The sequence below is a fragment of the Pseudophryne corroboree genome, chromosome 3 (genome assembly GCF_028390025.1).
Source record: "Pseudophryne corroboree isolate aPseCor3 chromosome 3, aPseCor3.hap2, whole genome shotgun sequence".
In the NCBI taxonomy this organism is placed as follows: Eukaryota; Metazoa; Chordata; class Amphibia; order Anura; family Myobatrachidae; genus Pseudophryne; species Pseudophryne corroboree.
In genome coordinates this window covers 154,338,220-154,364,437 of record NC_086446.1, presented here as the reverse complement: position 1 = coordinate 154,364,437, position 26,218 = coordinate 154,338,220, and the positions used below count along the sequence as shown (strand labels likewise).

Here is a 26,218-nt window from a genome sequence, read left to right as displayed (position 1 = left end):
AATCTCATTGCTATAAGCGTACTGGAGAAAAAAGGTTAGAGTCCAGTTTTCAAAGGGAAAATGTATGAATGCAAAATGAGAATGGGACTGTAATTGCTTCAGCCGTCCTGGACACTGAGCAGTGTTCTGCAATGGCGGCCTCTAATTCAAATCAGTTGATGGATCTGTGGCACAGGCGCCTAGGTCATCTGGGATATGACAACGTCCAGAAACTACTCAATGGAATGGCAACTGGAATCACTGTGAGTAATACTGAGAGACCTGTGTGCGAGAGTTGTATAAAAGGAAAGCAGACTCGCACCCCATTTCACAAAGTACATTTCCTAAGTCTACTAGTCGAGCAGAAATACCACTAGCCCTACTGCATACTGGCGTATGTGGTCCGATGGAGATGGAATCAATGAGTGGCTACAGGTATTTTATAACATTTATTGATGATGCCACAAGGATGACACGTGTATTTCACGAAAGCTAAAAGTGAAGTTGTCAATAAAATTGTGGTATACAAGAACCTGGTGGAGACTCAGACGGGTCTGAAATTAAAAGTCTTGAGATCCAACAATGGCGGAGAGTATGACAACAGAGGTTTAGCGCAATTCCTTAAAAACGATGGCATACAGCTTTAACTAACAATTGCTTACATGCCAGAACAAAACAGTGTGCGTGAGCGTGCAAATCGTACAATTGTTGAGAAAGAACGGACTATGTTGAGTGATGCAAGCCTGGAGAAAAGGTTTTAGGTGGAAGCAGTGTCTACTGCAGTATGTCTTAAAAACCATGTGCCCACAGTAGCCGTAAAAGGTAAAACGCCATTGGTAGCGTGGTCCAAGAAAAAGCCATCTGTCAATCATCTCCGTGTCTTCAGCTGTAAAGCTTATGCACATATACCTAAGGAGAAAAGACAGAAATTAGATCCAAAGTTAGTGGAATGTATTATGCTAGGATACTGTGAAAAAAGCTAAGGATACAGGCTTTGGGATATTACAAACTTTCTTCTAAAGTCTAGAGATGTGGTGTTCCATGAGACAGCACCAATCACTGGAATAGTGGAACAAGAATCACAGCAACAATATGTATCGCTGGATGTACAGGCAGCGGTAAGCGTGTCTGAACCTGAAAGTGTTAATGCGGATACCCAATCAGGAAACAGAAGTTCCATGAGGAGCAATAAAGGTATTCCATCCAAAAGATACAGTGAGGAATATGCAAATATAGCTTACTGTGAACCCCTAAATATACAGGAAGCAAAATCATGTAGCGACTGGAAAAAATGGAAGTCAGAAATATATACAGAGCTGTCAGCTCTGGATGATAACAGTACATGGACTGTAGTTGACAGTCCGAATAACCGTAAGACAATCAAGAACAAGTGGGTCTTTTGCAGAAAGCTGAATGCGTACAGGATTATTGCTTGTTATAAAGCCTGCCTCGTTGCTAAAAGACACACACAAAAATCCGGGATCGACTACGGAGAGATCTTTTCACCTGTCGCAAGGTACAGCACCCTGAAGTTAGTCATTGCCATTGCTACACTTCATGATTTATTGTTATACCAGTTAGACTTTGATTCTGCATTCCTAAATGGAGAGATAATTGAGGAGATTTATATGGAACCACCTGAACATTATGATGAGAGTATGTTCCAAGAGGGAAAAGTTTGCTTCTTAAAGAAATCTTTGTACGGCCTAAAGCAAAGTGGTCAATGTTGGTATGTAAAGCTGGATGCTGTGCTGCTAGAGATGAACTTCATTAGGTCAGAGACTGATCACTGCTTATATCACAAAACTATAGAATAAAAGCGGTTCATCATAGTTGTGTATGATCTATTGCTAGCAGGTCAAGAAGAGCACATTACTGATGTAAAACAGCAGCTGAAACAAAGATTCAATTTAAATGATTTAGGCCCTGCAAATCATTTGTTAGGAATGTACAAAACCTTAAAGATAGGACTGTTACAATTGTTCAACAGACATATATTGAAGCAATACTTTGCAAGTATGGAATGTTTGATGCAAAACAAGTGAGCACTGCTATTGACAAAAGCATAAAGGTGGTAAAGGCGATGTCACCATCCAGCCAAGAGGAGATAGAGAAAATGAGAGAGGTTCTTTATCAAAATGCTGTTGGTAGCTTAATGTATGCAAGTATTGGTACTCGCCTCGACATCACACATGCAGTGAGCTGGGCAAGCCAGTTTGCAATTAACCCTGGGAGGCAACACTGGATTGCAGTCAAAAGAAACTGAAGGTACTTAAAAGGTACAAGTTCATTAAGGTTGGTGTTTACAAAGTCAAAAGATACAACTTTGCAAGTTTTCTGTGATGCCAATTGGTGATCAGATGAGAATGACCGTTGTTCCTACAGGGATACTTGTTCGTTTGGCAGGTCAGCCATCAGCTTAGTGAGCAGGAAGCAACCCACTGTTGCCCTATCCACCTCTGAGGTGGAGTACATGGCACTTACAGAAACTGCAAAATAAGCTTTATAGATGAAGGAGACTTTATGTGAGCTTAGTCTTCTTTACCACAGTGAGACTATCAACATTGCGTGTGATAACAAGGGAGAAATTGATTTGTCTTCCAGCACCAAGCATTATGGACGGTCCAAACACATTGCCATGAGACATCACTTTATCTGTGAGTTAGTGGAAAACAAGTCTGTCAACGTTAATTACACAGCAAGCGAGAGCAATGCTGCTGATATGTTGACAAAGGGACTATCATCACACTTGCTGAATATGTTCATGACAAAATGTGGACTGAAATACCTTTGAGAAATGTTGATTTGTTTTACTGTTTGCTTACCATGCTTTATTAATGTGTTTTCGGTTACAGGAAAACTTTATTGAGAAATGTTTTTGATAAAGTGTAATGCAAATGTATGTAACCGGAAATAGCCTTGAGTGAGGGGGGTATTAGACAATGGATCACTCTGCTGTCTGTCTCCGTTCCCAGCACTAGAGGCCAGAGGCGTATCTAGCACGGGGCGAGCAGGGCACGTGCCCTGGGCGCCATGGCAGCCCCAACAGAGGGGGGCGCCACCGGCACCTGCACGGCCCACTCGCCCCATGCTTCAGGGATTCCGCCGGCGCTACCCGTGGCGCTTTCCCTGTCTCCCCGGCTGCTGTGCCTGTCACAATAGACAGGCAGCGGCAGCCAGGAGCCTCCCCCTACTCCCCCCTGCAAAGTGACTGTGTACGCGATCGCGTGCGCGATCGCGACCGCGGAGGTGCGCGCATGCGCGTGCGCGACCTGGGGGGGGGGCGTGCGGCCCCTGAACAGCAGTGAGTGCAGGTGAGCGGGAAGGGGGAGCGGGACATTTTGTATGTGTGTGTGTGTGTGTGTGTGTGTGTTAAGTGTGTGTGTGTTAATTGTGTGTGTGTCGGACAGTGTGCGTGTGTGTTGTGTGTGGGACAGTGCGTGTGTGTTAATTGTGTGTGTGTGGGACAGTGTGAGTGTGTTAATTGTGTGTGTGGGACAGTTTGAGTGTGTGTAAATTGTGTGTGTGTGTGGGACAGTGTGCGTGTGTTAATTGTGTGTGTGTGGGACAGTGTGTGTGTGTTAATTGTGTGTGTGTGACAGTGTGAGTGTGTTAATTGTGTGTGTGGGACAGTGCGTGTTTGTTAATTGTGTGTGTGTGACAGTGTGAGTGTGTTAATTGTGTGTGTGGGACAGTTTTGAGTGCGTGTTAATTGTGTGTGTGTGGGACAGTGTGCGTGTGTGTTAATTGTGTATGTGTGGGACAGTGTGAGTGTGTTAATTGTGTGTGTGTGTGTGTGTGTGTGTGTGTGTGTGGGACAGTGTGAGTGTGTTAATTGTGTGTGTGTGGGACAGTTTGAGTGTGTGTTAATTGTGTGTGTGTGGGACAGTGTGTGTTAATTGTGTGTGTGTGGGACAGTGTGCGTGTGTATTAATTGTGTGTGTGTGGGACAGTGTGCGTGTGTTAAGTGTGTGTGTGTGGGACAGTGTGAGTGTGTTAATTGTGTGTGTGTGGGACAGTGCGTGTTTGTTAATTGTGTGTGTGGGACAGTGTGCGTGTGTGTTATTTGTGTGTGTGGGACAGTGTGCGTGTGTGTTATTTGTGTGTGTGGGACAGTGTGCGTGTGTTAATTGTGTGTGTGTGTTAATTGTCCCGGCGGTTATTGGCGTCTGTAGTGTGCGCCCCGTCCTCCTCCGCTGCCGCTGACAGGAGCGGCGGTGTGCGGCTCTCCCCCACCTCCGCCGGCTCCGTCCTCCCGTCGTGGCCCTGCAGTGTGTGCCGGTCTCCCCAGCAGCAGCAGCAGCAGCAGCAGGATAGTCTCCCCCCCCCCCCCCCTCTCTCTCTCTCTCTCTCTCTCTCTCTCCTGTGGATTGCAGTTTGTAAGTATCATTTTAATTTTTACAGGTACCCCTATTGGATTCTACTGGACAAGTGGACGTGACCGGCGCGGGATGTAGGTAAGTAATCTGTCTCTCATTTTTACAGGTACCCCTATTGGATTCTACTGGACAAGTGGACGTGACCGGCGTGGGATGTAGGTAAGTAATCTGTCTCTCATTTTTACAGATTCCCCTACTGGATTCTACTGGACAAGTGGACGTGACCAGCGTGGGATGTAGGTAAGTAATCTGTCTCTCATTTTTACAGGTACCCCTATTGGATTCTACTGGACAAGTGGACGTGATCGGCGTGGGATGTAGGTAAGTAATCTGTCTCTCATTTTTACAGGTACCCCTATTGGATTCTACTGGACAAGTGGACGTGACCGGCGTGGGATGTAGGTAAGTAATCTGTCTCTCATTTTTACAGATTCCCCTACTGGATTCTACTGGACAAGTGGACGTGACCAGCGTGGGATGTAGGTAAGTAATCTGTCTCTCATTTTTACAGGTACCCCTATTGAATTCTACTGGACAAGTGGACGTGACCAGCATGGGATGTAGGTAAGTAATCTGTCTCTCATTTTTACAGGTACCCCTATTGGATTCTACTGGACAAGTGGACGTGATCGGCGTGGGATGTAGGTAAGTAATCTCTCTCTCATTTTCACAGGTACCCCTATTGGATTCTACTGGACAAGTGGACGTGACCGGCGTGGGATGTAGGTAAGTAATCTGTCTCTCATTTTTACAGATTCCCCTACTGGATTCTACTGGACAAGTGGACGTGACCAGCGTGGGATGTAGGTAAGTAATCTGTCTCTCACTTTTACAGATTCCCCTACTGGATTCTACTGGACAAGTGGACGTGACCAGCGTGGGATGTAGGTAAGTAATCTGTCTCTCATTTTTACAGGTACCCCTATTGAATTCTACTGGACAAGTGGACGTGACCAGCGTGGGATGTAGGTAAGTAATCTGTCTCTCATTTTTACAGGTACCCCTATTGGATTCTACTGGACAAGTGGACGTGACCGGCGTGGGATGTAGGTAAGTAATCTGTCTCTCATTTTTACAGATTCCCCTATTGGATTCTACTGGACAAGTGGACGTGACCGGCGTGGGATGTAGGTAAGTAATCTGTCTCTCATTTTTACAGGTACCCCTATTGGATTCTACTGGACAAGTGGACGTGACCGGCGTGGGATGTAGGTAAGTAATCTGTCTCTCATTTTTACAGATTCCCCTACTGGATTCTACTGGACAAGTGGACGTGACCAGCGTGGGATGTAGGTAAGTAATCTGTCTCTCATTTTTACAGCTACCCCTATTGGATTCTACTGGACAAGTGGACGTGACCGGCGTGGGATGTAGGTAAGTAATCTGTCTCTCATTTTTACAGATTCCCCTACTGGATTCTACTGGACAAGTGGACGTGACCAGCGTGGGATGTAGGTAAGTAATCTGTCTCTCATTTTTACAGCTACCCCTATTGGATTCTACTGGACAAGTGGACGTGACCGGCGTGGGATATAGGTAAGTATGTGTGAGTGTGTCAGTGTGCTTTAATAAATTTTTACTGTCACGGTGTGTGAGTTGTGTTTTTATTTGGGTATTTTTTCTGTTGTAGAACTACAGGTACCGGCGGGCCCGTTATTTCCCTGCATGTTGGTACTTGAGGTTCTCCAAGTACCAGCAAGCGGGGGAGGCTTTCTGGGCCTTGTAGTTCCACAACAAAAAACAATATTCTTTTTTTACTTACATGGCTATCAGCCTCCCATCCACAGCCCACGGATGGGGGGGGACAGCCTCGGGCTTCACCCCTGGCCCTTGGGTGCCTGGAGGGGGGGTGACCCCTTGATTTAAGGGGTCCCCACTCCTCCAGGGAACCCCGGCCAGTGGTGACTAGTTGGGGGGGTAATGCCACGGCCGCAGGGACCTACATAAATGTGTCCCCCGGCTGTGGCATTATGTCCTTGGCTAGTGGAGCCCGGTGCTGGTTTTAAAAATACGGGGGGACCCCTACATCTTTTGTCCCCCGTATTTTTGGAACCAGGACCGGACTAAGAGCCCGATGCTGGTTGTCTAAATACGGGGAACCCCTGTCCAATTTTTTCCCAGTATTTAAACAACCAGGACCGGCTCAAAGAGCCCGAGGCTGGTTATACTTAGGAGGGGGACCTCACGCAGTTTTTTTTTACATTTTTAACCCATTCAGACCCTTCTCCATTAAGTTAATGGAAACCCTGGACAACAAAATTGCATTCATGTCCTCCTCCCACTCCCTTCCCAGTCCCAAACACTGATTATTATTTTTTTCTATAAAAATGTACAATATATCACAAGTATGATGAGCAGGCATGCAGCGGGCATTGGCGACTTTGGACTGAGTTGCAAATTAGTGGCGGAGGGCTGGGTCAGTTGATGGTGGGCGAGTTTGTAAGCCATTGGTGGTGGCAGCGGGCATCGGCTCAGAGGCAGTGGCGGGCATTGGCTCGGTGGCGGTAGGGGTCATCGGCAGGATTCGGCGGACATTATGGCTGTAGTGCCTCACCGCACGCCACTGACCTCACCGCACGCCACTGGTGTGTGGGACAGTGTGCGTGTGTGTTAATTGTGTGTGTGGGACAGTGTGAGTGTGTGTTAATTGTGTGTGTGTGGAACAGTGTCAGTGTGTGTAAATTTTTGCAGTCCAGTGTGTGTGTGGGGGAGAGGAAAGTATGAGAATGTGTGTGTGTAGTCTGAGTGGGTGTGTGTAGGATTTGGGGGTGGCCAGTCTGTGTGTGTGTAATCAGTGTGTGTGGGATGTACTAATGGCCATTTACCGAAGAGAGATATGTATTAATCCACGGGCACTGAGATGCCCTTCTCACTCACCATCCAGCTGGGTGGGCGAGCCGGGCGGGTGGAAAGCCAGCAGCAGGGGCAGCATGCCGGATATCAGCAGCCGAGGGTGGGGGCCGTAATGCACATGCGGAGCCCAAAGCCGGAGATCAGCAGCATGCTGACCGGCAATAAGCAGCTTCTGCTTCCGCGTTCAACATGCTGCTGATCTCCGGCTTTGGGCTACGCAGGGTTCGGGGGATGGGTGTCCTCTGCCGGTGTACTGCAGCTCCGGGGGTGCGGGCTCCGGAGGCTTTCAGCACTGTTGAATATCCAGCTGCCTCAAGTATGTACAGCCCGCACCCTCTGCTGCTGATATCCGGCATGCTGCTGCTGGCTGTCCCCCCGCCCGGCTCGGCCACACAGCTGTATGGTGAGAAGGGCATCTCAGTTCCTGAGGTTTAACACATATGCCTCAGAAAATGGCCTCTGCGGTAAACGATACTAATGCTTACCGTGACAGTAACAGCGGGGAGGAAGGCGCACATCGGGATCCTGCAGCATGAAACAAGAACCCCTTTGGAGCGCAGCAGACCACACTGAAAAGGGTGCATACCCGGTGCGGTGCTCTGCATCCCGGGTGGTGCCGAAGATGTGGAGTGTCGGAGGTGGCAGAAGCGCCGCAGCTTGGGGTGAGAAACCGCTGCAGCCCTTCCGCTGCTAAACTCTGCAATTAGTCTATTAAGGGGGTGGGCTCCCCTCATCATAGTGCCCCACAGGCCATGTTAATTCTGGGTGTAGGATCCCCTAACTCTATAATGGGAATTTTGGCTCATATCATGTGCTGTAACGTGAATTTTGGCTAATACCGTGTGCTATAATGTGAATTTCGGCTCATACTATGTGGGGTAATGTGAATTTTGGCTCATTCCGTGTGCTGTAATGTGAATTTCGGCTCATACCGTGTGCTGTAATGTGAATTTCGGCTCATACCATGTGGGGAAATGTGAATTTTGGCTCATACCATGTGGAGTAATGTGAATTTTGGCTCATACCGTGTGCTATAATGTGAATTTCGGCTCATACCATGTGCTATAATGTGAATTTTGGCTCATACCATGTGGGGTAATGTGAATTTCGGCTCATACTGTGTGCTATAATGTGAATTTCGGCTCATGCCGTGTGGGGCAATGTGAATTTCGGCTCATACTGTGTGCTATAATGTGAATTTCGGCTCATACCGTGTGCTATAATGTGAAAGGGGCACCAGTACTAGATAGTATAAGGGGTCCTACTACACTGAAGGACACGCCCCTTTTGAGTGACCGCGCCCCTTTTCCGGAGCGCGCGCGCCTTCGGCGCGTGCATAATTGCTATCTGCACTCTTTCATTCCACTTTCAAAATTTCAACTTCGACCACTGCACCTACATACACATACATACACACCCTGACATCTTTATATGCAGTGACACCGGTGGCGTCTGCACATACTTTCCTTTTGTATTTTTTTTTTATTATCATTTTATTAATTTATTATTTTTATTAAGAAAAAATTATTATTATTTTTTTTTTGGGGGGGGCGCCATTATTGATCTTGCCCTGGGCTCCAAAAACCCTAGTTACGCCTCTGCTAGAGGCAGCTTCCCTCCTAGTAACAGCTTCTAGTGTTTTCACTCCTAGTGTCAGCTCAGTGCAGGAGGAGGTGCTTAGTGCACAGTTTGATAGAGTTCTTCCTGGGAGAGAAAACTGCACTGATGTGCAGCTTCTGCTCTCCTGAGTGTGTGACCCTGTGTGTATGAAGCCACATCCTGTGTGTACTGAGATGCTGTGTTACCGCTGTACTGCTTCACATGTATACTGTGAGTTTATGCTGCAGAATATCTTCTATATACTACAAGCTGTTATCTCTGTTATTGAATAAACCAATCATCCTGGTTAAGTGCAGTTGTGTGGGCTAACATCCCTATCTGACACTGTAACACTCTGCTAACAAGGGTTAGGATGCAGTGGTAGGGTTAGGCTTCCGGGGGAAGGTTAGGTTTAGGCACTAGTGGGAGGGTTAGGTTGCAGGGGGAAGGTTAGGGTTAAGCACTAGTGGGAGGGCTAGGATTATGCTGTGGGGTAGGAGGGACAGGGTTAGGCTGTGGGTGGTCAGCATTAGTGTTAAGCTGCGGATAGCGAGAGGTATATGGATGTTGAGGGGCAGGGTTAGCCTACTTACTAAAAGTAATGGATTCTGACAGTCGGGATGCTGCTGTCAGTATTCTGACTCCGGCATCCTCACTGTCGGTATCCGTTACACAACTGCACAGCTCATATATTACAGATACATCATTTGTACATTTATTAAACAAAACAGATACAAACTTGAAGAACTTTAGTTTTCAGTACTCAAAAACTGCTCTCCTTACCTTCTATATTTAAAGCCTTGTTCCAATTTATTATACGGGGATCCTGCAGCATCTGGGATAGACTTTGTGAGTGTTTACTGAACATAAAATAAACATCATTGTAAGAATCCAAAGGTTCCATCATTTCCTATGGTAGAAATAATAAATTAGATATGATAAAATGGGAAGATATACAGCAGTGTCCTGCATTGCTGGGCACATACATACTGTAGTTGCACGGTCACTGGCTCAGGTTTGTAAAGTTTTTGCTTCACTGTGGTCTAGGGGCCTAATTGAGAGGCGATCGCTGCAACTGCAATGATCGCACTCTGGAGCCCTTTGTGGAGTGCACTAGCGCAGTGGGTGCACTGCGCATGCGCACCCAGTGAGATGCGAAAGCATCTAACTGGTGTGATTGCTTCTGCCTGATTGACAGGCAGAGGCGGTCGCGGGGTGGGGAGGGGATGTGCCAATGGTGTTAGAACGGTGTTGGTGGGGAGGCATGGTCCAGAAAACACAGGTGTGTCCGGACTGTGAGGGGGTGACCCAAAACATGGTAGGCTGCAGCAGAGCTTACAGGAGGACCATGTACAGGGGTGTATCTAGGGGTCCGGGCATCCCTGGCAAAGTAAGGGACTGGCGCCCCCCATATTTGAAAAAGGGAAGGTGCATGTGCAAAAAAGGGAAATGATCTTGTGGAAAAGGGTCATGACCATACAATAGTTCCCCCAATTAATTACACAACACAGTAGTACCCCTTATACACATCATGCCCACACCATAGCAGTACCCTTTACACATTATGCCCAAACAGTAATTCTTATAACACTGAGGAGACATCAGCAGTGCCTGGCCTGGCTGAGGCAATGCCACCCAAGGCCAGGTACAGATGGAGCCTCCATTATTGTTGCTCCCACTGTGACTAGGTGCGCCCGCCTGGGCGCACCTAGTCACTGTGAGCATCTCCACCTGGATGGGTGTGCGCGCCCGGAAGGAGACGCTCCCCATACACTTGAATGGAGAGAGTCCACGTCCGGGCAGTGGCACGCGCCAGACAAAGTTACTTACAATTGGAAATGTCTCCATGCACTCCCTGCGTGACTAGGCGGACGGATCGCCTAGTCACGCTGGAAGTGCATGCCTACGCCTCAGCCAGCAAAGACAACGCTGGCTCCATCTGTAGTATAATCAAATAATAGTGCAAAAAAGTGCAATGCAGTGCACTACCTAACTCTCCTATTCAAATGTACATAGCTGTAGTCCCCCTTCAGCAAATAGCCATAGCCCCCACCAGAATACAGCACATAGTCATTTCCCCCCTCCCAGCACAGTCATAGTCCCCAACCCCCTCCAACACATAGCCATAGTCCCCTCCAAGTAAATAGCTATAGCCTCCACCTTCCCAACACATAGCTGTAGTCCCCAAGCACATAGCCAAAGTCCCTCCTAGCACATAGTCGTAGTCTCCACCTCTCCCAACACAGTCATGCAGTAGTCCGCACCCCTTTCCCATCACAATAGTTCCCTGCCAGCATAGATAGCCATAGTCCCCCTCCCTGCACAGAGCCCCTCACCTCCCCAAGCACATAGCCATAGTCCCCATCCCCCTCCCAGCACATAGCTGTAGTTCGCCCTTAGTACATTGCAGTAGTCACTCCCACCCCCAGCACATACATACCCTCCACACACAGCACATAGCCCTAGTCCCACCCTAGCATATAGCCCTATACCCCACCCCACAACATCCCAGCAGATAGCCGTAATGTCTGCCAATACCTGCTGTGCTGATCTGCCTGTGATGGAGGGCAGAGGATCGCTCCGCAGGAAGGAGCTGGCGCAAATGTCCGGCATCGCACCAAACTACGTGAAGAAATGGAAAATAAACTACAGCTCCTAGCAGCACTTGCCGCCAGGAGCTCCCAACAGCAAGGGTTGCTGGGAGTTGTAGTTTATTTTCAGTTTCTTCCCTGTAGTGAATATTGCGATGCCAGACACTGGCGCCAGATCCTACCTGCTGAGCGATCCACCGCCCTCCATCCCAGGCAATGCACAGGAAACTCGGCACAGCAGGTATTGCCAGACACTATGGCTTAAGGGATTTCACCCATTGGCAGAGGGTGGCGCTGTCGGGCAGCGCCCCTGGCGAGTGCCATCCTGGCCAATGGGTAGATATACGCCCCTGACCATGTACATGGATAATGGTGTGGTAGTACAGTGGTATTGCACAGGAACACACCTCTGAACTTTCGTCCCTTCTGAATAGGGACACGTGGCAGGAAAGGGGGTGGGACTTCTGGTGGAGGGTGGGACCTCGAGTTGAGGGGGTGTGGCCTATCACTGCAACCCTTATTTTCATCATTTTGGGGACATGTCCAGTGCTCCCTGAGCAGCTGGGCAGACCCAGGGTCCCCTCCTTGCACTAATAGATGCACACCATCTTTTCAGTGATCACCAGCTGCTTTGCTGAGCAGATCAGTGGTGATCACTAGCTCTCCCAACTGCCCACACCCCCGACTCCCGTCCCGTGGATGGGACAGCGGGACAGTGTTCAATTAGCGGGACTGTCCTGCTAAATTTGGGACAGTTGGGAGGTATGCAGGAATCTAATGCAGGATAACAGCAGAATATCACAGGGTCACTGGAGCTGTGTTCCACTGTGGTACTCTTACTCAGTACAGACAAGAAGATGGCACTGCAAATGTGCAGAAGACCAAACGGTGGCCATCATGGAAAAGGTAAAATCCTTCACTGAAGGAGCATTCAATGGAGTAGCCCCTTCCACTTTTTAACACGTTACTGTACGATGCTGAATACGAGTTAAACGGACACAGAAAAATATTCACATTATGGTGTAATAATGATTTAGTGAAAGCTGATCACAGCCCACTTAGTTGTAAATGGTTGCTAAGAACTTTGACTTATAGTTAAGCTGTTTTGGAGGAAACACTATCCTGGAGGGGGGTGAATCTGCCAAATCCACTAATGGGTTAACTGGGGATACTGCAACTGTGTATATTGGAATGATTATGCCCCTTTGTTCAGAGTGATTGGGAACCATTGTCAGACTTCTTTGGCTTTATTTACATAGCTGAGGTTTTTGTAAGCCGCTGCTTTCCATTGGGTTTGAGGTGAAAATTTAAAAGTGGTCTCACAGTTAGTGTGTAACACTCAAGGGGTGAGTGAATGATTGAGTGAGTGAGTGAGTGAGTGAGTGAGTGAGTGAGTGCTTGCCTTTTATGTAGAACTTCACTGCTCAAAAAAATAATGGGAACACTAAAATAACACATCCTAGATCTGAATGAATGAAATTTTCTTATTGAATACTTTGTTCTTTACATAGTTGAATGTGCTGACAACAAAATCATACAAAAATTATCAATGGAAATCAAATTTATTAACCCATGGAGGTCTGGATTTGGAGTCACCCTCAAAATTAAAGTGGAAAAACACACTACAGGCTGATCCAACTTTGATGTAATGTCCTTAAAACAAGTCACAATGAGGCTCAGTAGTGTGTGTGGCCTCGACGTGCCTGTATGATCTCCCTACATCCCACACAAGTGGCTCAGGTAGTGCAGCTCATCCAGGATGGCACATCAATGCGAGCTGTGGCAAGAAGGTTTGCTGTGTCTGTCAGCGTAGTGTCCAGAGCATGGAGGAGCTACCAGGAGACAGGCCAGTACATCAGGAGATGTGGAGGAGGCCGTAGGAGGCGACAACCCAGCAGCAGGACCGCTACCTAAGCCTTTGTGCAAGGAGGAACAGGAGGAGCACTGCCAGAGCCCTGCAAAATGACCTCCAGCAAGCCACAAATGTGCATGTGTCTACTCAAACGATCAGAAACAGACTCCATGAGGGTGGTATGAGGGCCCGACGTCCACAGGTGGGAGTTGTGCTTACAGCCCAACACCATGCAGGACGTTTGGCATTTGCCAGAGAACACCAAGATTGGCAAATTCGCCACTGGCGCCCTGTGCTCTTCACAGATGAAAGCAGGTTCTCACTGAGCACATGTGACAGATGTGACAGAGTTTGGAGACGCCAAGGAGAACGTTCTGCTGCCTGCAACATCCTCCAGCATGACCGGTTTGGCAGTCAGTCAGTAATGGTGTGGGGTGGCATTTCTTTGGGGGGCCGCACAGCCCTCCATGTGCTCGCCAGAGGTAGCCTGAGTGCCATTAGGTAATGAGATGAGATCCTCAGACCCCTTGTGAGACCATATGCTTGTGCGGTTGGCCCTGGGTTCCTCCTAATGCAAGACAATGCTAGACCTCATGTGGCTGGAGTGTGTCAGCAGTTCCTGCAAGACGAAGGCATTGATGCTATGGACTGGCCCGGTCGTTCCCCAGACCTGAATCCAATTGAGCACATCTGGGACATCATGCCTCGCTCCAACCACCAATGCCACGTTGCACCACAGACTGTCCAGGAGTTGGCGGATGCTTTAGTCCAGGTCTGGGAGGAGATCCCTCAGGAGACCATCCGCCACCTCATCAGGAGCATGCCCAGGCGTTGTAGGGAGGTCATACATGCACGTGGAGGCCACACATACTACTGAGCCTCATTTTGACTTGTTTTAAGGACATTACATCAAAGTTGGATCAGCCTGTAGTGTGTTTTTCCACTTTAATTTTGAGTGTGACGCCAAATCCAGACCTCCATGGGTTGATAAATTTCATTTCCATTGATAATTTTTGTGTGATTTTGTCAGCACATTCAACTATGTAAAGAACAAAGTATCTAATAAGAATATTTCATTCATTCAGATCTAGGATGTGTTATTTTAGTGTTCGCTTTATTTTTTTGAACAGTATATGTATATATATATATATATATATACACACACACACACACACACACACACACACACACACACACACACACACACAGTATCTCAGAAATGCCATATAAACATTGATAACCAGTATATATGCACAATAATATGTGATTTCCTGCCTTTCAAATCAAGGGGGTAACACTGACATATCTAAAGTAAAAAAGAGTTGCTTGCAACCTTTCAGTGTTACTGTAGGTTAAGTAGCAATGGATTTGGGATCAACAAGATAATTTGTTTGACTAATGTGAATTTAGACAGGACTGTGAGATTGATTGCCCCTTGAAATGGATTTTGTGGTTTATGTAAAAGAATAGAAAACTGTGGATTATTGCTTATAGGTGTATTGTCACAGAGACAAACGCTCAGGGCTGTAGACATAGATCTCAGGACCAGCTGCTTCCCCCAGGGGAAGCTTTAGGTGGCTTGCTCACGAGTTAGTAGCCCCCAAGCACCTGTTTGTGCTAATCCCTGAAGGTAAAACTGCATATATTGTTTACAAAGACATTTTGTGATCAATGTGTACAGTATAAAATATTCATCACGGTATTAGATGCTGCTACTATCTTTGTATAATTAGTTCTGCAGAGCAATAACAGACACCCATGCAAGCGAAGCCATGGGCAAATGCTAATTTGCAATAATAGTGTAATATAGTGTTATAATATATCTGTGGGAGTCTAATACCCCTTTCACACCGCAAAAATAACCCAGTATCGACCCGGCATATTGCCAGGTCGACATGGGTCAGCGTGCGGTGTGAAAGCGTCATGTTGGAAATCCCGGGTCGTCTGACCCGGCAATACAACCCGAAATAAAGCAGTGTTATTCCCTCGTTGAATACCGGGTCAATGGCAGCATAAACAAGTTACCGCCTCCGCCCCCTGCCCCATATTGCCGGGTCGGGGAAGCCAGCAGCAGCGCCCAATGCCGGATCCCATCCGGGAAGGACCCGTTTCCAATTCCCGGGTGGGATTCGGCATTGGCGGTGTGAAAGGGGTATAACTTGTCTCCCTGTTGTAAAGCTGCAATGGTTCTATGAGAGTCTAGAATGTGTGTATGAGGCTGAATGAGCGTTTTTGTCTTTACCAATCGCTCTCTGATGACACCTTGCTGTTGTGCTGCTACAGTCTTTTATTGAGGTTGGGTTACAGAAATGGTCCACCTCTTTGCCAGCCCACTCTCAACACTCACTTCGGCCTGTCATAGAGCCACTCTCTGGGCCCTCCAGGGGAGCCGTGCCTGTTGTTCTGCCATCTTCACTGAAAATCACAGAAGTGAGGCTGGCCTGATCTCTTTATCACAGCCCCCAGTAGGTGCTCTACATCCAACAGCCACCAGGTACCCTGCTTATTTACCGCAGCTCTGACAGATGGCTCCTGCAGCACAGATCCAGTCACCCCACGGATTACCTCAGCACCACCTGGGTCTGGCTTCAGCTCCTCCATGTACAGCACCCATCATTCAGGTGCAGCTCTCACACAGCCACAGCCAGCTCTCAACAGCATGGTTAGTCTTCCCAGCCGGCACCTCAGGATCTCCACCAATAGTCGGGGTCCGCAGTTTTTAGATCCTCGGTCATATTCAGTTTTTTTCCAGCCTGCGGCGTGAGTGAAGTCAAACTAATTTTCAAGCTACTGTCTCCTGGGTCCTAACAGCTACCCAACAGCTGCAGCAGGAGGAAGTAGCACTGCAGTGGGTAAACAGTGCCATATCCATAAAGGATACCACATACATGGCAGTCCACTTTTAACAAGGGCAGAAGCTTTAAAGGGGACCATAGGAGTTCCTTCATAATCTGAGTGTTATACCACCACTATATACGTACTGTATGTATAGTATCGTTTGGTGAGGTATCACAAGTGTAATCCAGTGTGCTTTATGCTCACTATGCCATTTTAAACTTTCACCTATAATCCAACCAGAAGCGGCAGCTTAAAAAAGCCACCACTTGGTAAAAAGTGCCCTTTAGCTACACACAGCATGGATATAACCATCAAAAGGGCCTGGAGTAGTAAAAGACTTCCCTTCTACTTCCCAATAATCCACAGCGTAGGAACTGCAGAGGTCAAAGTTTCAATATTGGCACCCAAGGACCAAAGAAAGAGTTGAGCAACAGTATTAGCTGGGGATTCTGGTTCCCGCTGAACTTTTGTATACTGGAACTCCCTCAGGGACTATCGATTCATTCCTTCTTCAGCTTCGGGGAAGTTACTGCATTTAGGGGAACATTTACTAAGCAGTGATGAGAGCGGAGAAGTGAGCCAGTGGAGAAATTTCCCCATCAACCAATCAGCAGCTCTGTATCCTTTTATAGTATGCAAATTATAGATGTTACTTCAGTGCTGATTGGTTGCCATGGGCAACTTCTCCACTGGCTCACTTCACCGCTCTTATCACTGCTTAGTAAATGTACCCCTTAGTCTAAAAAAGAACATCCTGCAGATACTCTTGTGTCAGAAAATCACAATATATTAATTGTAAATGTGTGTACAGTTTGGTAAAATAATAACATAGTAACATAGTAATTGAACACGATGGGCATTTTGCCTCTATTCAACCTCAGCCTGTATTCTGTATTAAGTTGAGTTTATTATAATGTACCTACTGAAGTAATGCTTTATGACTAGTTAACTATAAATCATGTTCCACCCGGATTATCAATGTCAATATTTTAAATGTTATAACATTGGATATCATTTTCAATCAGAAATGTATCCAATCAGTTTTTAAATGCATTTACAGAGTGCACCATCACCACCTTCCCCGGCAGGGAATTCCAAATCCTTATTGCCCTAACAGTGAATAACCCTTTCTTACGTTGCGTATGGAATTTTCTCTCCTCTACATATGTAATGTCCCTTTACATATTTGAAGATATTAATAATGTCTCCTCTTAGACGCCTCTTTTCCAGTGTATACATATTCAACCTAGTAAGCCTTTCCTCATAATCCAGTCCCTCTAGCCCTTTAATCAATTTAGTAGCTCGCCTTTGAACCCTTTCGAGTTCACCGATATCTTTTTTATACAGTGGTGCCCAAAATTGAACACAATATTCCAGGTGTGGACGTACCAATGATTTGTACAGTGGCATGATTACACTCTCATCCCTTGTCTCAATTCCCTGTTTTATGCACGCTAGCACCTTACTTGCCTTCTTTACTGCGCTTTGACATTGTATATGGCTATTAAGCCTATTATCAATGAGTACCCCCAAATCCTTTTCCAATACTGTTACCCCTAGACTTTTCCCATTTAATAAGTAGGATGCAAGTTTGTTTTTAGTCCCAAAATGCATAACCTTTCATTTTTCTATATTGAACCTCATTCTCTATTTAGACGCCCAGATTTCAAGTATAGATAAGTCATTCTGTGGAGACTCTCCACATTTTTTTCCGAATTAATTACCCTACACAGTTTAGTATCATCTGCAAAGATTGACACTGTGCTTTCCAGGCCTTTTTCTAGGTCATTGATAAATATGTTGAACAGTATGCGGTATTCCACTCACTACTGGTGTCCAGCTTGAGGACTTCCCATTGACCACTACTCGCTGTACCCTGTTATCCGGCCAGTTACTTATCCATGTACCAACAGGTTTTCCCAGGACAAGCTCATTTAATTTGATGATCAGTCTCCTGTGAGGCACTGTATCGAAGGCTTTTGCAAAATCTAAGTAGACCACATCCACTACATTTCTCTGGTCAAGATTGTCACTCACTTCCTCATAGAAGCTAACTAAGTTAGTTTGACATGATCTGTCCCTCAAAAACCCATGCTGGTTCTTGCTAATAATCTTAGCGGTCTGCAGATACTCCTGTATGCTATCCCTTAGAATTCCTTCCAATATTTTCCTGACTATAGATGTCAAACTAACTGGTCTGTAATTACCTGGATGATTTTTGGCTCCCTTTTTAAATAATGGCACTACCTCAGCTATACATCAATCCTTCAGTACCATGCCTGATCTAATGAACTATTGAAAATCAAGTATAGGGGTCTTGATAGTTGTGACCTAAGCTCCATAAGAACCCTCAGGTGAAGTCAATCAGGGCCAGGTGATTTATTAATCTTAATTTTGCTTAGTCTCTCACGGACTTCTTATTCACTTAAACAAGTATCTAACCACGAATCATTACTGTCACTATCGTTATGCACTACCTCTACCATCAGTTCTTCTCTGCTGAATACTGCTGAAAAAAATTTGTTCAGTATTTACACTTTTATTTTGTCATCATTTATCAATACTCCAAATTCATCTTTTATTGGACCTATGTTCTCCTTTTTTAACCATTTACTGTTTATGTATTTAAAAAAATGTAGGATCGGTTTTACTCTCTATAGTATTTGCTTTTTGTTTTCAATTTTAGCTGCTCTTATTGCTTTTTTCATCTTTTATTGCATTCCTTGAAGTGCTCCTTTCCATTAGATTGAAATGCTTTGAAAGCACGCTTCTTTTTATCCATTTCTGCCTTGACCTTCTTGTTAAGCCACATTGGTTTGAGTTTGGTACTCCTGTGTTTACTGCCCATGGGAATAAATTTGTGAATATTGCTATCTAGTAACCCTTTTAAAGCATCCCACATTTCTAAAGTGTTCTTGCTATGAAACAAAACTTCCCACTCAATGTCGTTTAGTGCACATATCAGCATACTGAAATTAGCATTCCTAAAGTTAAATGTTTCGGTTGAACCCTTATAGCTATGTTTCCTGAAACTGATGACGAATGGGATCATATTGTGATCACTGTTACCCAAAGTCTCCCCAACTTTAGTGTTTGATATAATGTCCACATTATTAGTAATTACTAGATCCAGAGTAGTTTTACCCCTAGTTGGGTCCTCGACTAATTGACACAAGTAATGATCCTTATCCTTAACATATTTAAGAACCTGTTGCCCCTTGCTTTAACACATGAATCGTTTCTCCAATTTATATCAGGATAATTAAAATCCCCAATCACTAGAATGTCCCCCAATCCCGCAGCCCTTTCAATTAGCTGCAAGAGTTGTTCTTCCTCGTGTATGCTAATATCTGGCTGTTTGTAGCATGTGCCTATGACTAGTTTTTTGCATCAATTCCCCCACTTGAAATTTCAACCCATAGTGACTCCACATTATCGCCAGTTCCCTCATAAATAACCTCCTTTAAGTATGGTTTAAGAGATGGTTTAACATAAAGACAGGTGGTCTAGCAGCTTTATGTACACACCAGTGGAATTGTAATTGATCCAAGGCACAAGTTCAGAGACTTATCCAGTTAGGGTTGGTATGCTTTTGGCCAATATTGGCACTATTTGCTGTATCAGAATGACAAATCGTGCATATCACCTAATGTGTACACATGATTGCGTTCTCCTGCGTGGAAAGACAGATGTGGTTCTGGTGTTCATTACATCTGCTAGTATGTGTATGGCCAATCTTCACTGATTTGGGCTGAAGGGAATTCGATCCAATTTTTGGGACAATTGGCTGTCACTCTAATGTGTACCCAGCCTTAGTGTGGGTTATTGAACACTAACTGGATAAGGTGGCGCACAAAGTGAAGCGTGTAGCACAGTGGGGTCAGAAAGCTCACTAGCCAGGTGATTGTCTCAGGTATGCGGTAGTGGTGTAGGCACTGGAACAGTGGTCAATGCAGGTAGGTAGTTGCAGGTCTCAAGAGCTAAAGGGGAGTTTATCACTCATACTCAGTGATATCCAGTGATACCCAGTGATGGCACTGGGCATTCACAGAATTAGTACTGGTGGCCATCTTAGCCATCTTAATGGGAGGAAGAGTCATCCCTTGAGGAGCCTTGTTGGAGAGGCACAGTAGCACTCTCAGTGGCGCACGCAGTGGGGGTTTTCAAGCACCCAGAAGCCCCCCCTCCATCAAAAAAAATATATTATTTTTTTTGCTGCATGAGTATTATTAATGGCTGTCTAGTGTCCTCTGCAGCCTGCTGTCTTCCTGGTGTCACTTGTAAGTGCTTACTAAAAGCACGCCCCCTGCAAGTGCTGGAAGGAGCACCCGCAGTCCAGTTCCTGATAGTCAAATTGAAGATGTCACTGTTGAAGTACTCCAGGATGAGGATATGGGTGTTGCTGGCGCTGGGGAGGAAATTGACAAGGAGGATTCTGATGGTGAGGTGGTTTGTTTAAGTCAGGCACCCGGGGAGACACCTGTTGTCCGTGGGACGAATATGGCCATTGACATGCCTGGTCAAAATACAAAAAAAATCAGCTCTTCGGTGTGGAATTATTTCAACACAAATGCGGACAACAGGTGTCAAGCCGTGTGTTGCCTTTGTCAAGCTGTAATAAGTAGGGGTAAGGACGTTAACCACCTCGGAACATCCTCCCTTATACGTCACCTGCAGCGCATTCATCATAAGTCAGTGACAAGTTCAAAAACTTTGGATGACAGCGGAAGCAGTCCACTGACCACTAAATCCCTTCCTCTTGTAACCAAGCTCCTGCAAACCACACCACCAACTCCCTCAGTGTCAATTTCCACCTTACACAGGAAAGCCAATAGTCCTGCAGGCCATGTCACTGGCAATTCTGATGAGTCCTCTCCTGCCTGGGATTCCCCTGATGCATCCTTGAGTGTAACGCCTACTGCTGCAGGCGCTGCTGTTGTTGCTGCTGGGAGTCGATCGGCATCCCAGAGGGGAAGTCGGAAGACCACTTGTACTACTTCCAGTAAGCAATTGACTGTCCAACAGTCCTTTGCGAGGAAGATGAAATATCACAGCAGTCATCCTGCTGCAAAGCGGATAACTCAGGTCTTGTCAGCCTGGGTGGTGAGAAACGTGTTTCCGGTATCCACCGTTAATTCAGAGGCAACTAGAGACTTGATTGTGGACAAGTGGACAAGTGGAGCAGGGTTTACTCAGGACTATATGACTGTGACAGCCCACTGGGTAGATGTATTGCCTCCCGCAGCAAGAACAGCAGCGGCGGCACCAGTAGCAGCATCTCGCAAACACCAACTCGTTCCTAGGCAGGCTACGCTTTGTATCACAGTTTTCCATAAGAGGTACACAGCTGACAACCTCTTATGGAAACTGAGGAACATGATCGCAGAATGGCTTACCCCAATTGGACTCTCCTGGGGATTTGTGACATCGGACAATGCCAGCAATATTGTGCGTGCATTACATCTGGGCAAATTCCAGCACGTCCCATGTTTTGCACATACATTGAATTTGGTGGTGCAGAATTATTTAAAAAACGACAGGGGCGTGCAAGGGATGCTGTCGGTGGCCCGAAGAATTGCGGGCCACTTTCGGCATTCAGCCACCGCGTACAGAAGACTGGAGCACCTCCAAACAATCCTGAACCTGCCCTGCCATCATCTGAAGCAAGAGGTGGTAACGAGGTGGAATTCAACCCTCTATATGCTTCAGAGGATGGAGGAGCAGCAAAAGGCCATTCAAACCTATACATCTGCCCACGATATAGGCAAAGGAGGGGGAATGCACCTGACACAAGCGCAGTGGAGAATGATTTCAACGTTGTGCAAGGTTCTGCAACCCTTTGAACTTGCCACACGTGAAGTCAGTTCAGACACTGCCAGCCTGAGTCAGGTCATTCCCCTCATCAGGCTTTTGCAGAAGAAGCTGGAGACATTGAAGGAGGAGCTAAAACAGAGCCATTCCGCTAGGCATGTGGAACTTGGGAATGGAGCCCTTAATTAGCTTAACCAGGATTCACGGGTGGTCAATCTGTTGAAATCAGAGCACTACATTTTGGCCACCGTGCTCGATCCTAGATTTAAAACCTACATTGTATCTCTCTTTCTGGCAGACACAAGTCTGCAGAGGTTCAAAGACCTGCTGGTGAGAAAATTGTCAAGTGAAGCGGAACGTCAACAGCTCCTCCTTCACATTCCCCCGCAACTGGGGGTGTGCAAGGAAAAGGCTAGGAATTCCGAGCCCACCCGCTGGCGGTGATGCAGGGCAGTCTGGAGCGAGTGCTGACATCTGGTCCGGACTGAAGGACCTGCCAAGGATTACTGACATGTCGTCTACTGTCACTGCATATGATTCTGTCACCATTGAAAGAATGGTGGAGGATTATATGAGTGACCGCATCCAAGTAGGCACGTCAGACAGTCCGTACGTATACTGGCAGGAAAAAGAGGCAATTTGGAGGGGTGGAATTCAGATGACCGCCGGTCAGCTGACCGACAGTCACATGACCTCCTACGCAAGCCCGACAGCTCACTTTTCCGATGGTCGGCATGCCGACCAACAGGGACTATTTCCACTCGTGGGTGTCCACGACACCCATAGAGTGGGAATAGAACCCGTGGTGACCGCAGGTCGCCACCAAGCCCGCAGCGTGGCGAGCGCAGCTGCACTCACCCCTCCCCGCTGGGATCTCGGCGTCGGTAAGCTGACCGGCAGTCAGGAGACTGCCGGTCAGCCATACTACACCCATTTGGAGGCCCTTGCAGAAACTGGCTTTATTTTACCTAAGTTGCCCACCCTCCAGTGTGTACTCAGAAAGAGTGTTTAGTGCAGCCGCTCACCTTGTCAGCAATCGGCGTACGAGGTTACTTCCAGAAAATGTGGAGAAGATGATGTCCATCAAAATGAATTATAATCAATTCCTCCATGGAGACATTCACCAGCAATTGCCTCCAAGAAAGTACACAGGGATCTGAGATGGTGGATTCCAGTGGGGACGAATTAATAATCTGTGAGGAGGGGGATGTACACAGTGAAAGGGGTGAGGAATCGGAGGTTGATGATGAGGTGGACATCTTGCCTCTGTAGAGCCAGTTTGTGCAAGGAGAGATTGATTGCTTCTTTTTTGGTGGGGGCCCAAACCAACCAGTCATTTCAGTCACAGTCGTGTGGCAGACCCTGTCGCTGAAATGATGGGTTCGTTAAAGTGTCCATGTCCTGTTTATACAACATAAGGGTGGGTGGGAGGGCCCAAGGACAATTCCATCTTGCACCTCTTTTTTCTTTCATTTTTCTTTGCATCATGTGTTGTTTGGGGACAATTTTTTTGAAGTGCCATCCTGTCTGACACTGCAATGCCACTCCTAGATGGGCCAGGTGTTTGTGTCGGCCACTTGTGTCGCTTAGCTTAGTCACACAGCGACCTTGGTGCACCTCTTTTTTTCTTTGCATCATGTGCTGTTTGGGGACAATGTTTTTTGAAGTGTCATCCTGTCTGACACTGCAGTGCCACTCCTAGATGGGCCAGGTGTTTGTGTCGGCCACTTGTGTCCCTTAGCTTAGTCACACAGCGACCTTGGTGCGCCTCTTTTTTTCTTTGCATCATGTGCTGTTTGGGGACTATTTTTTTGAAGTGCCATCCTGCCTGACACTGCAGTGCCACTCCTAGATGGGCCAGGTGTTTGTGTCGGCCACTTGTGTCGCTTAGCTTAGCCATCCAGCGACCTCAGTGCAAATTTTAGTTACACAAAAGTGTCACTCAACCTCCAGGCAGGCCCATCATTGCGGCCAGGAATTCACTGTATTACAAAATATCACAATACCTTGATATATATCTTCAACCTATTGTACAAAAGCAAAAAATGTATCTTAAGGATACCACCACGTTCTTGCAAAAACTCAAACAGTTCACCTCATTACCTCCAGATTGCACTCTATGTACTTTAGATGTAATCTCGCTATATACCAACATTCCTCATGATGAGGGTCTCCTAGCCACAAGGAACCTCTTACTTAATGATCCTGAATATGCTGGTCCCGAAATATCATTTTTCATCACACTTTTGGAGTTAACCTTGAAACGAAATTATTTTCTTTTTGATGGAAAATGGTTCCTGCAGCTACGGGGGGGTGCGATGGGGTCCTGTGTGGCCCCCACCTTCGCTAACACCTTCATGTTCATGAAAGAACAACAACTTTTACTCTCAGAGGGCCCCTTCTCTCAAGGGATCATTTAGATCACTAGGTACATAGATGATCTGTTTCTCCTTTGGCGTGGATCAGCAGAAGCCCTTTCACAAGCAATTCAGCAGGTCAACTCAAGGGACGATCACATTAAATTTACCTTTACAATCAGTTCTGAATGCGTCAACTACCTAGATGTTCAGATTACGCTCAAAGATGGAGTTCTTCGGACCAATTTATACCAAAAACCTACAGACCGAAATACTTACCTACACGCATCCAGTCAACATCCGCTGGCATGCATCAGAGGATTGCCATTCTCACAATTCCTCCGTGCCTGTCTTATTTCTGACACTCACTCCAAAGTTGTTGAGGCCATTGATGATATGATTTCACTCTTTTTAGAAAGAGGTTATATACTTACAGATCTTTTGAATTCCAAACACAAGGCACTGGCCATTCCCAGAGATGAATTGCTCAATTCAGCGACCAACAGAAATGACATTAAAGATAAAGTACCTTTTGTGCAACAATATCATCCCCACAGTCAGCACAACATGCGCATGGCCAATCAACTATGGCCAATAGTCACCTTGGACCCTGATCTTAAAGGGTTCAAAAATCTGAAAATTATGCCCAGTTACACCAGGGGGAGAAGCCTGAAAAACCTTCTGGTGAAAAATGATATTACTGGACGAACCACCACTACTAAGACTCATTTCCTAACAACGGCTGTTACCGATGCACTGGCTGCATTACGTGCAGCTATCTTGGAACCGGCCTATTCTTCACAGACCCTCAGTCTGGCACGCGGATTCCCATCAGATATGTGCTGACTTGTTTCAGTCAGTATGTGGTTTACTACATACGCTGTCCTTGTGGCCTATTCTACATAGGTAAGACCATCTGCACCTTCAAAGAATGAATGGCGAATCACAGACTATCTATACGTCAAGCACTGGAGGGCACGGACTCAGAGCAGCCGGTGGCTAGACATTTCAAACTTCAAAACCACAGTTTAGCGACTTTGCGCTACAAAATTATTGATCAGGTTCCCATCAACATCAGGTGCGGTGAAAGTGGACGCAAGATAATTCAATTGGAATCCACTTGGATTCATAAACTGAACACTATTGCCCCCATGGGCCTAAATGAGCAGCTTAATTTGAATTGTTTTCTTTAATTGTGACCTTTATCATTTCATTGAGAATTCGTCTGTAGTGGGGAACCAGTAGCTGTGTGTGGTAGTATAGTCGTTTTATGATTGAATATCACATACTGCGCCTCTGCTCATGCTATTCGTGTTTAGCCGACACAGTGCCACTGTTAAAGTGCTGGTGGTCTGTATGTTTTATCTTTAGTGACATACAGTCTGGTTTCTTTACCATCTGCACTAACCCTGTGGCGCTGTCCAGGCTTATCCATTATTTTACAGTGTAAGATTTGTGCATATTCCAGGACTCTTTCTCTTGGTGATGGATTTCTCACTTGTTTACAATGTTGTTATGGTTACAGCCTGACCGGACATAACGCTGTAAGGCGCACGTCGCAGGACTGTGACGTCACCGGCTGGGCGCCCTGCACGAGACGCACATCGTTAGACACACAGGGTGTTCTTCTATAAAGGTAAGATCTGTTCCTTTTGCTTATTGTTCTGACGAAAGTTTAGATAATAAACTGAAACGTTAACAGCTACTCATGGTGTGTGTCACCTATACTTACTGCAACTTTGAAGTCCTTGGAGTGCCGCCATCCACAAGCTATTGATAATTCGCTACAAGGCGTTTTCAGTAGGGCACCCGGGCATATACTAACACCAGAGATTGAGTGCCAGCCTCATTGCTTTTATATACATATATATATATTAGTGATATGCACCGGACATTTTTCGGGTTTTGTGTTTTGGTTTTGAATTCGGTTCCGCGGCCGTGTTTTGGATTCGGACGCGT

General features: G+C 46.3%; 1 protein-coding gene across 1 annotated transcript in view; it reads right to left on the bottom strand.

The window, feature by feature from the left end:
- The window catches only part of LOC135057219 (glycine N-acyltransferase-like protein 1), a 52,285-nt gene that overhangs the window by 18,657 nt on the left and 7,410 nt on the right, over positions 1 to 26,218 (bottom strand). The window contains exon 3 of the mRNA XM_063963112.1: positions 9,594 to 9,720. Coding sequence (XP_063819182.1) covers positions 9,594 to 9,720 — 127 coding nt within the window. The remainder of the gene's footprint in view (positions 1 to 9,593; positions 9,721 to 26,218) is intronic.